This window comes from Rhinolophus ferrumequinum, chromosome 6 (genome assembly GCF_004115265.2).
Source record: "Rhinolophus ferrumequinum isolate MPI-CBG mRhiFer1 chromosome 6, mRhiFer1_v1.p, whole genome shotgun sequence".
Lineage (NCBI taxonomy): Eukaryota > Metazoa > Chordata > Mammalia > Chiroptera > Rhinolophidae > Rhinolophus > Rhinolophus ferrumequinum.
The window spans coordinates 85,524,571-85,537,048 of NC_046289.1; the positions used below are offsets into that span (position 1 = coordinate 85,524,571).

The window sequence follows — 12,478 nt, forward strand, 5'->3', positions numbered from 1 at the left end:
AAAATTTCTCTCACCCTCATTCCTATGTTTAGCAACTATTAGAATCAGTAAATTTCTCTGTGTGTCAGTTCCCGGTCTCTTTCATGAAATGTAATCACTGGCTATACTGTATGGCGGAGACTTCTTAAGCTGATGCTGCTTTGCAATTCCAAATAACCAACTTTCATCAGCCGACTAGAATCTCTATTGTCCTTTAATAAAGTAGAATTTAAATCAACAGTCAAGTCCTGATAACGCAGTCCCAATTCCATGTGTTTTGGGTTTTAACAGTCTCACTAAATTTAATAGTAAAAAATGTTTAGTGATCGGTTTTATTTAGTTCTGGAAAAATATTTTTGCTTTTCAAGGTAGGCGATAACATACTTATGTCACAGCAGCATGGTTTCTAAGTACTGAGATTCATTATTGGTGTCTTACAGTGGAGAAAGTAAAAATTTTCCCATTTGGAAATTTTTAAATAAAGGAATAGATCTTTAAATTTTAGGGCTTTGATCTTTGAACTCATGGGGTTGCAGACTTTTCAAGTATGCCTTTGTATATCTCTGGTTCTCACTCTCGTGGTTGCTAGGAGACAACATTCCTTAGGCTGAATATCCTACTTGTTGCCCAATTTGGTCACTAAGAGTGTTATGGTAGAGTTAATTTTTAGATCCCTTTGAAAAGGTCACCTTCAGATGGGGGAAAAAAATGTCACAGGGGGAGAGCCTGATTACTTAGTTACATATCCATTCTATCCACTTTTCACCTCAGCACATTTATTTTACTATCCTTATATTTGCATAAAATATTTTTGAATCTTTGACTCTGCAGGCCACATTCTTTAGTTTTTGGAGGTATTTATGATTTATTTGTACAACTCAGTAGGGCACATCTGGTCACGTATGTGATTAATTTAGAAAATGCAGTTGGCCCTTGTGTCTCCGGCCTAGCCTGCAAGCTCCTCACTATGATCCGTAGTCAGTGGACACGCTAATGAGAATCATTCACCTTTCGTCAGTGATCACGTTATTTTATACAAGCACATTTTGTTTTAGAAAAACTGATTTAATATACTTTTACATTTGTGGTAACTGATGCTTAGCACTTTGTGTGTTGATGAACATGTATCCTGATATAACATAGATATTCTGCCACATTTTCCCATTGTCTAATGGCCGTGAGATTATCAAGAGCTTCAATCTATAGGACATTGGGTGATATGCACATCTTCAGAAAAGTGAAATTGCTCTTTCTATGGCGATATCTGCTTCATATTTTCCCCCATTGATGCAGGGAGCTGGGGAATCTCTGGTTTTGACATTGTCCCCTCCGCTTGACTTGATTTTTAGTCATCATCTGCTTTAAAGAACTCGCTAGGTGGCTTTCAAGGTCCCTTTCCAGTGTTAAGGTGTAATGATTATTAGAATGGACTAGATGCTCATTAAATGTTAGTGCCGATAGGTATAGAAAAATAGCTTTCTCCATGTTAATTTAGATTATATAGAATTATTAGGTATGCAATGAGAGGAAATAGTGACTCCTTTATGACAAATACTGATTCCTTCACCAGCCCTTACTCCACCACAAGAGAATAATTAGGGAAGACAGAGCTATCATTTAGTCACAGATATTCACAAGTTAATAAACAAAATACATTTTTCTTCTTTTTTTCTTCTCTCCTGTCCAAAAAGAAAGGATCAGCCCTTATAGAAGATTCAAAGTAAGGACTTTCATGTGATAAAAAATTGGTTCCTTTCCGTGTATAAAGAAATATATATATAAATTTATTATAATCCGATTTAAATAGTGTACTCCATCAATAATAGCATATGTTTCTTTTCTTCCTATATTGGTCACTGATAGCTACTAAAAACAGGTTCAGAAGTGCTATGCGGCCTTTTGTAATTCTGAAAACAGAACTCTAGAATATCATCCCAGCATATTCTGCTATGAAAATGGCTCTTACCACCCCTCTTCTACCACACTCTTCAAAGAACCCTTAAGAAGTCATATGGACTTCTGTACTTTCTTCCAATGATGGATAATAAAAATGAAAGTTTTTTTATAAAGGTCAATGCAAATCTTTATGAAAATGTTATATACAAGAAAGCACTTAGATAATTCATCACAAAGTACCAATATTTTTACTTATTTTCAGAAATAAAGAGTTTGAAGAAGCTGTCCATTTCTTCACCTGGGCTCTTAATATTGATCCATGTTTTCCGGATGCTTACATTGGACGGGGCAATTCTTACATGGAATATGGTCATGATGAAGCCACCAAACAAGCACAGAAGGACTTCCTGAGAGCACTGCATTTTAATCCAACATACACAAAAGCCAGAATTAGTTTAGGCTATAATTTGCAGGTAATATTATATAAAAACATCTTGGGCCATGAAAGCACCTTTTGGACAAGACAAAGAATATATTTGGCCCTTTACTGCCTATGGGGACACATGCTATTTCTTTGGTTAGGAACATTTTACCTTTCCTCTACTGTTAGTATCCAGAGCAGCAGTGGGAAGCAGGGGTTTGTTGAATTAACAAGTTTCAGGGAGTATTAAAAAATGTGAATGATGGGCAAAAAGTATGTTCAAATGACTGTAAATTGCAGAAATTCCTGTTAGTAATCTGCCATTAAAGTTGATGTTTTTTTTCCATTTAAAAACAAGTGGATCTGGTTGCTACAAGACGAATCATATTGGAGGTGGTTGTTGGGATTGGTGGTTATAGGGAGTGAGGTGCTATGCCCAAGAACTTATTAATACGGGAAATGCGATTGCCTTCTGAGAGTTAAACATAAAATTAGCCATTGTTGGATCACAATAGAAATTTGCAAAGTCAATTTAAAGAGAGAGGATGACTCCCAAAGCAGCTAACGCTGACTGCTGTCCAATGAAATGCGTTATCCTTTACTGTATTCAGCAGGCATGTACTAAGCACCTATAATATAGGACCAGAACTGATCTAAGCCTAGAGATACAGCAGTGAACAAATTATACTTGATTCTTGTAGCGTTTACTACCTAGTAGAGAGATGAGTATCAAGCAATCGTATGAATAATTATTATATGCATAAAAGCAACAAAGATCAAGGATAGTGTCTGGGACAGTTTATAACAAGGGGCCTACCTTTGATGGGTAAAGGAGGGCTTTTTGAGAAATGAACACTTAAACTGAGGTGTGAAAGACTAGTGATTAGTCAGGGGTAGGAGTTGGGGGGTAGGATACAGTGTTTCAGACTGAGAAAGAGACAGAGAACCCAGTGGACAGAATGTTATGGACTAGGGGAGATGAGACTGGATGTGAAATGAGACTGGAGAACTGAATAATGACTGGAGGTGAAGGCTTTGCGAGCCAGTTAAAAATGTGAACATCACTAACCAGAGCAGTGACATCAGCTTTGTGTTTTATGAAGATCTCACTGGGTATGTATCTACCTGAAACAGAATTAGAAAACACATCAGTATAATGAGGAAGGATTGAATCAGGAAAGGAAGGACTGAAAAATGAGTTAGGAGAGGAAAGAGTTCAGGGGAACTCTTCAAATCCTGTTCAGGGGAAAGAGTGACCACTTGTTCAACAAATGCTTACAGATTGCCCTACTTGTATATGCCTAACATGAGAGAGAGAGACGTAAGCAAAGCAGATGACGTCAGGAACAGAGATAGCTATAATCCCACTGAGAGGTTGTTTGCAGTTTAACGTTCTAACAACCTAATCTGAATTTGCCTGATTCCTTGTTTATCAAACAAACTTGTCATGATGATGTTGAATTCCACATAATTTGCCCAGAGCGAGAAGATTTACTGGTTAAAGGACAGTGTCTAGTCGGCGCATTAGTTATATTGTTAGTTTTGTGCAAGCGTCCCTGGGCTCAGCTTGGTTTATGTGAGTCAGCGGCTGAGATTCTGGCAAGTTGGGTTTTTGAGCCCATGAGGAATAAAGGACAGGCCCTGGACTGTCCTGAATTTCTCAACTCACTGCCTTTCTGTGATGAGGTATTTAGTTGCCAGTTGGTCTCTAGGAAATACTCTGACATTATTCTATGAACAGTGCCCCTCTCCAGACCTTTTTTCTTGTTTTCCAGGTGGTGGTAAGGTGGGTACAGATAGATGTTTGGTAGATTTGCATGCATTTTCCACAGAATATGTATAGCGATCCAAAAATTCCAGAGGCTGGTACAATTTATCAAAGCAAGTGTAACACCAGTAGTTTATGCATTTATTTATTCAAAACATATTTATTTCATTATGTATATTATGTATAACTGGAGATTCAATGCCAAGCAAATAAATGCAGTCCATGACTGTGTGCAGAGCTCAATGTAAATTTTGTGGTGATTGCCCAAAGCATTGGTGTTTCACCTGATGGCCGTGATTTCATGTTGTCCAAGACTGGTGTAAAAGATGACTCTGACAATTAGATTTATTTTAATTAACTAAAATTTCAGCATAAATACTCAGAGGTAATTAGTTAATTGAACGCATTCACAGTACAGCCTACTTCCTTGTTTAAAATATCTTAGATTTAGCACAATATAAATATACCCTTACTAAAGGTTTTATTTGATTAAGTTAGAATCATAAACATTGGTCATGTTATGGATAATTTCCTCCTTCATGTAAATGGAAAATTATTTCAGGCCCAAGGAAAATTCCAGAAAGCTTGGAACCACTTTACCATTGCCATAGAAGTTGATCCAAAGAGCTACCTAGCCTATGAAGGAAGAGCTATGGTTTGTCTTCAGATGGGTGATAATTTTGCTGCAATTCAGGATATTAATACTGCCATAAAGGTAAAACTCCACTTAGGTTATATTACCATTAACAGAAATTAACACCATCAACGAATAGGATGAAAGTAAAAAGTTCTCTGTTACCTTTTTAAAGATCAACTTTGAGAGAAAGTCTTGTAGAGAAAATAGTATTTGTTTTTGTTGTTGCTGTTCCAGGAGATTCCTAGAGCAAAAAGTTATTGTGACTTGCCAATTTTATACGTGCATTTAAAATTCAAAAAATGAATTTCTTATAAATGTTGACTCCTATCAGTAAATGCAAGTTATAGTTTCATGGGACATCAATGTTATTTTGTAATAAAAAATGAGTACAAAAAAATAATGTTCTGGATTTGAAGGAACGAAAGAAAGAACAATGTAAATCCCCAGATTTTTCTGTAGTAAAATGGCAAATAAAAAACTCAGGTTTTATATACAATGACAGAAAATTTTCCTTTTTTTCTTTTTTTCTTCTAGATTTTAGATTCTGTTTCTGTAGGCTTGGGTAGATGTTGTAAGTTTTGAGATGAGGGGGAAAAAAGGAAAGACCTGAAAGATAATTGCTACTGCTTCCTACAAATAAACATATTAACTATTTAATTTCTTCTCCAGCTTTAACAGAGCTAAACAGAAAAGCCTTTCCCCTTTTCTGTTCTTTGGAAAGGAACTGAGTAAAGCACCAAGATTGTTTGTTTTATTACTACCAAATCAACACAGCGTTCACATTGAGCCAACTTCATACTGAGTCCTTTCTCAAAATACTTTCTCTAATGGAGTTTCACCTGAACTATAAAATTACTAGTTTCCCACAAGCAGATTTCATAATGTTCATTTCTGCAGACATGAAATTGGAGATAAATACTATTCCCAGATGCTAAATACTCTTACTACTACATTGCAGATCAATACTACAGCAGAATTCTTAACAAATCGTGGTGTGACTTATGAATTTATGGGTCAGCAACAGAATGCAATGAAAGACTATCAAGCAGCCATTTCTTTAAACCCCACATACTCACTGGCTTACTATAATGCAGGAAATGTGTACTTTCGCCACAGGCAGTATTCCCAGGTAATGTGAGTTTTTCCCAATTGGGAATACCCATTTATATATTTGATGTCCTTTGACTTCTATATATCAATTATTTTTTCTAATTTCTTTACCTCTTAATTTCTTTTTCATTTTCATTGCCTTCTTCACACCTCTCTTTTAAATCTTTTCTGTGTTCTGAAATGTTTGTTACCGTCTTCTGGACCTTATAATTCAGATTTTTTAAAAAAATTTATTCTAGTTCCATCCCATTTCCATGTCTTATCTTCCTGGCTATCTCTTTTCTGAGATTCTTTATTTCTGATTTATTTTTTTTCTTAAATGAAGTTGCTTCTTTAACAATTTCTTTCTAGTTCATTTTGAAATGTTATATTATAATTTTTATCTAGATTGTACCAATACATTTTTTTTTTATGAGTTTTCATCTTTCCAAAAATTAAGTTGTTATTTTTCATCCGTGTTTTCACAATGAAGTCAGGCAAATTACATTTCTCATTACTCATATTTGAATGAGATAAATTATTTTTCTGGTCTAATAGCAGAGATTCTTGTGGGAAACAAGGGGATGGGCCATGATAACTTTCCTAGTTGGGATTCCCTCGTGCTGCAGCAAACGACTTTACCATATATCCTCTCTAGCCTAGCCTGCTTTGGGAGGGTTTCTACCACAAGTTCTGTGTTTCTCTGAACTTTTCATGTGGAAGTTTTCTGTCATTATTTCTTCAAATAGGTTTTCAATTCCTTACTCTGTCTCTTCTTCTGGTACCCCTATAATGCAAATGTTGGTACACTTGATGTTGTCCCAGAGGCCCCCTAAACTGTCCTCATTTTTCTGGATTCTTTTCCTTTTTAAAGTTCTGATTGGGTATTTTCTGATACCTTATCTTCTAAGTCGCTGATTTGATCCTCTGTTTTGTCTAATCTACTATTGATTTCCTCTAATGTATTCTTCATTTCAGTTATTGTATTTTTATTTTGACTGGTTCTTTTTTATACTTTCGATCTCCATTTTTATGTTTCCTATATTTTTGTCGAAGTTCTCCCTGAGATCACTGAGCATCTTTATAACCAGTGTGTGGAACACTGCATCTGTTAAATTGCTTGTCTCCATTTTATTTAGTTCTTTTTCTGGAGCTTTGGTCTGTTCTTTTATTTGGGACATGTATCCCCATTTTGGCTGCCTCTCTGTGTTTGTTTCTATGTATTAGGTAGGGCTGCTATGTCCTCAGGTCTTAGTAGAGTGGCCTTATGTAGTAGGCATGCTGTGGGGCCTAGTAGTGCAGTCTTCCTGGTCACCTGAGCTGTGTTCTCCAGGTGTGTCCCTTGTGTGGGTCGTGTGTGCCAACCTATTGTAGTTGAGCCTCGGTTGCTGTTTGCATGTCAGTGGGAGAGAGTCACTCTCAGGCTCATTGGTTGTGAGAACTGGCTGTGAATACAGTGGAGGAATTGTGGTACAGAGGCTGACCCTACAGAGCAGGATCTGCCTCAGCAGGGTTCTGGTGCCTGCCCAATTTGCCCTTTGGGTGTCATCCTTGGAAGCAGCCGGGTGATGTTGCAGCTCGTTTTGAAGCTGGCCACTAGGCACAACAGCCCACAGACCAACTGGGAGGGGACCCAGTGCAGATCAAGTTCAGCCACAGCCCATGCTCCACCCGGGGCCACCCAGCAAGAGCCAAAAAGAAATCTGCAGATGGCCACCGCCTGTACCATGCTTGAAGTTCCTTGAGAGGCCAAGCTGCAATGAAGGCTGGCTGTTGCCAGGCTTAGGGTTGCTAAACCAGAGGTACAGGACATGCTGAAGCCAAATGCTGCTTGTCTGGGTTCCGTGACCCTTTGGGAGACCCTAGGAAAGTCTGCCGCTTGAGTCAAGGTTGGCAGTTTGTATGAAAAAGCCACTGGAGTCGGCTTGTGTTGCCCAAAAGTTGGGTGGGGCAGAGTCTCAGAATCACCAGGGCATGGTTAATGAATGGTGTCATCCAGGTTGATGGAGATTCAGATATGGTGGCCACCTGTGTCTGCACGCTGGGAGGGAGGAGGGCTCAACAAAGAAGCAATGGCTTCTGCCAGCTCCTCCATTCATCTGGGAGAAAGGAGCCCCTCCAGCTCTCGTCCTGAAGCCAGACAACCCCGTCCTTCCCCACTCCACACCCATACATCCCTGTTGCTTCTGCAGCTGCTGCTCCAGTGCTGGAGCTCAGAGCCAGTGATTCCGTAGGTGAGTAAGTCTGTTTGTGATACCTTTTAAGGAGTGCCTGGGACTCCAGCCACCGTCCATCTCAGCCACAATCTTCACTGGTTTTCACAACCAGAAATTATGGAGACTTCTCTCCCTGGCACTGGAACCCTGGGCTGGGGAGTCTCATGTGGCGCTGCCACCCCTTGCCCCTTTGGGGTGGACCTCCACAGCTAAGATATCCATCCTGATTTGTAATGGTCACACATGGGTGTGGGACCAACCTTTTCTTCATCTCTGCCCCTCCTACCAGACTCAAGGTGGCTTCTTCTGTATGGCCTTAGTTGTAGGGCTTTGGTTCAGCAATATTTCAGGCAATTTTCAATAATGGTTATTTTATAGTTTAGTTGTAATTTTGATGTGGTCATGGGAGAAAGTAAGCACAGCATTTACCTACTCCACCATCTTGACTGGAACTGATGCATGAAACTGTTTGGTTAGATCTAAAATGTAGTTTGATCTCTCTCTCTCTCTCTCTTTAATTTTTTTAGTGTGACTCTATTTCTTTAAAATTGGGAACACGTTAGTTGAGCAAATATTTCATCTAAAATGTAGTCCATACTCTTTCTTGATATAGTGGATGCTTGGGCTTCACAGTGCACACTCCCTCCAGATACAAGCAGGTGCTGAGATTAGTTATTCATCTATTTTAGTGTGCTGTAGGCTTCTTTGTGGAGAAAATTCTTGTATTTACTGCTCTCCCTCACCTTTGTTTCTGACTATACTGGAAAGAAGATTTAAGGTCAGGAGAAAGGGTCCCTCAACAGATCAAACAATCTCTAGAAGGTTAAAATGTGTATGTATTCTAGCTTCTTTTATTGTTAGTGATGTAATGATTTTAAACCAAATTTGGATGAGCTGCTTGTATGCATCATGACTACAGATGACTTTTAAAAAATAATTGGATGTGCTTTTTGATTAATTAGAGGTATGAGAGCATAGACCAATTGCTTAAACATCAAGGACATCCATTGTGGTTGACGTCTTTGGCCTTTATGCTTCATGTTAATACTCCTTACTTCAAGTAATCTCATTAAATTATAGGCTTTCCTTTTCTAAGTAATATATTTTGGAAGCTATAATAGAAAGTTACAATGTTCAAATTTAGGCACACTATTGTGTTTTACTAAGTTTTATTATTTTAGGTGAGGTAGGCATTTGCTCCTACCTGACTGAAGTTGTACTATTGTGATGCATACTTATGTTGCCTTTATTGATCATTTATTGGTGAATTAAATGAATCCTAAATTGTGTTTTGAAGGAAGTCTTGGTCCTGCTTGGACTCATTCCCTTGCCTCATTTCTGATGATTGTGAGTCCAGTCTTCTATTCAGGAATAAATTCTCTTTACGCTATTCACAGAAGGATGTCAATTCTGCTGCCATCTTAATAGATCCTTCAACTACATTTAACTGCAGCCTCTTAGGATGAGATAGGTTACAAAATTTTTATCTAATTGCCTTTCAAAAATGATAGGCAGCCAAGTTCATGGAGTATTGACTAAGAGCTATGATGTATCTTCATTTGTAGACAATGGAAAAAATATCAATAATAATTGAGAACTTGCTAGATTTTTGCATATCATACTCAGTACTTTACTATTAGCTCACTTAATCCTCATAATGATACTGGAAGCAGAGTTCTATTTGTTACCTCCATTTTATAGGTAAGAAAAGTTGAGGCAAAGAGAGCTTTAGTTGCTCACCCAAAGACATAGAGATAGATAGTAAATGGTAGAGCTAGGGTTGGAACCTGGAAATCTGGCTCCATCGTCTGGGCTTCTGGCTATCATGCTATCAGTGTTTTGTTTTACCCATGATGGAAGTGAACTGAGGACAAATCCCTGGGAAACAGAGAAAAATAGTCCAATGAAGGATACTGATAGAAAATGATCAAAGAGGTAGGAGGAAAACCAGAGAGATACCCTGTGTCAAAGGCAAAGAGAGTTTTAAGAAGTAAGGAGAAATCAAGAGTGTTTATGCCACAGAAATGTCATCGATGAAAAGTACTAGAAAATGTCCACTGTGCTTGAGGACATCTTCAACCTTAATAAGAGCAGAACTCATGGAATAGGGGGAGGTAGGTAGAAACCAGATTGTGGTGGATTGAGGAAAAAATAGAGTGGTAAGGAATTGGAGAGAGCAAGCTCTATTGTGAAAAATAACCTTTCCTTTAGGGTAAGTTTTAAAATTAGGAGCCAAATTTTTATCTATCATGGAGTTAGAGAAGAGATTCCTGGAGTGATATGGTGTCTAATCAGCATCTCAAGCTATTTATGGTGAATGACCAGTTTTTTAAAAATTTCCAATTTGTTGTTGATCAAGACCCTAACACTTTGAAGGGTCCCTCCCAGCTTGATGATGCATTGTGAATAATCAGGAGTCTTTGATCTTTTTGACAAGCCAATTTTTGTCTTCTCTCTTCCTTCCTTATAACTTTTCATAATATAACTGTGTTTTTATCTTTTTTTTGGTATGGTTTAGAACCTTATTTTCAAAATTCATTAATCTTTTTAGCTCTGAGGTGTTCGGCTTTTATATGAAAGGTGTTACTTATCTAACTTATATTTTATCTTCTTTTTAAATTTAGATTTTACCTTTTTCTAGTGATGTACAGGGACGTGGGATTTGTGCGGTGGGAGTTAGGTCATGGAGCATTTCACTTCAGTAGAGAGGAGTATTTTATCACTGGCATTGTCTAGAATTGCCTATACATGATGATAACAAAAAGCAGACCAGCTGTTGGTCGGTTTTATTATTATTATTATTTTTACATTCTCTACAGACAACGCACCTTCTTATCATCTGTATCGGATGAAATACTTCCACTACCACCACTGGCCTTAATTCTATATTAAGAGTAAAAGTGCTTCCAATTGCTGTACAGCTGCCAATTAAAATATATTCAAATGATCATTATCTTCATGTTTTATAGGCCAGTGACTACTTCTCAAAGGCTTTAAAATTTAATCCAGAAAACGAATGTGCTACCATGAATCGGGCTATTGCAAACATAATATTAAAGAAGTATGAAGAAGCAAGAGAAGACTTTGCAAAAGTAGTTGAAAGCTGTCCCTTTTGGGCTGCAGTGTATTTTAACAGAGCACAGTTCTACTGTTCTTTAAAGCAATATGAACTAGCTGAGGAAGACCTAAGTAAAGGTATATTTTTTTGTAATGTTTTGGGTAAGATTACAGTGGTTGATGTATTTGTTTTTAAGTAACAAAAGAGCCCACCAGGTCTATTTGTCTAGATAAACTTACATTAGAATTAATATTTTCATATATCATATCTTAAATGTAATCAACATGGGTTCATTTATGTAATTAACTTATAGCATTGGTAAGCTAAGATATAGAAAATTATTAGGGAAACTACATATAAACTTTGCTAGCCTTTCAAAGAAGACATTGTACTGTGTTTCCCCAAGTTAATTTTCTTAGGAAGATTTACTACTTTAAATTTAACTAAATAATTAGGTACATATGAAGAAAAATGTTTTCAAATAAGTAATATTAAAGTTGTTATACAATTTTTATTTTTAAAAAATGAGACTATTTTGGGGTATTAGCATAAAGCATATCTTGATTTTTTTTCCGTTACAGCTCTGTCTTTGAAGCCTAATGATGCTCTAATATATAATCGTAGAGCAGAAGTTCGTGGTAAAATAGGTGTGATTGAGGAAGCCATAGCTGATTATAACCAAGCACTTGATCTTCAAGAATATGCCCAGTGATGTGATTACGTAGACTGTAGTTTCTGTAGCAGTTTGCACAGCTGTTTTACCAGAAATTAAAACATATTTGTTGTTTAAAACAAAGGTTGCACCATCTTCATTATTATATTCATTATGTTTAGTCTTCTATATACTCCTTTTATGCAATTAAACAACATATTTATGTTACATATTAATTTTAAAACTTTTAGATCATGTTCTGGATATTTGGAATAGCCCAATAATTGAATTTCTTCCTAGGGTGCAGAATTTAAATAGGAATTTCTTAAAGAATATTAGCACTTCAAATATTTTCTTTAAGGTAAAATAATTCCTTTTGAAATAATACTGGATGATTGTAGAAAAAGTGTCATCAAGCTTTTCATCAATACCTACTCATTATGTATTCAACAGTATCCAGATTTTAAAAAATAAATATTGAGCTGATAACTATAAAGAAATTGAAGTCATGCACATTTCCTCTCTCCTCCTTTAAACAATGTCTAGACAGGCCTATATGTTTCCCACTACTGATATTCTTCCAACAGATAAACACGTTTCTTTATTTCATGTTGCTTCCCTTCCATGACAGCATTTAAAAAGGTTTTGAGCATCCCATTGCCTTGAGATGGTTCCTCTGCCTCTTTCATGCAAATTCATAAAAATATATTTAAAAATCTTTACACACTTATATTTAGTGCTTCATAGAAGCTTACAAGTAAA

At 36.9% G+C, this 12,478-nt stretch overlaps 1 protein-coding gene across 1 annotated transcript in view; it reads left to right on the plus strand.

Moving 5' to 3' along the window:
- LOC117023898 (tetratricopeptide repeat protein 6-like) overlaps window positions 1-12,179 on the plus strand; it is a 30,349-nt gene extending 18,170 nt beyond the window's left edge. The window contains exons 8-12 of the mRNA XM_033109131.1: window positions 2,138-2,348; window positions 4,627-4,779; window positions 5,660-5,830; window positions 10,976-11,201; window positions 11,646-12,179. Of these exons, the coding sequence (XP_032965022.1) occupies window positions 2,138-2,348; window positions 4,627-4,779; window positions 5,660-5,830; window positions 10,976-11,201; window positions 11,646-11,776 (892 nt within the window). The 3' untranslated portion in view covers window positions 11,777-12,179. The remainder of the gene's footprint in view (window positions 1-2,137; window positions 2,349-4,626; window positions 4,780-5,659; window positions 5,831-10,975; window positions 11,202-11,645) is intronic.
- The last annotated feature ends 299 nt before the right edge of the window (window positions 12,180-12,478 follow it).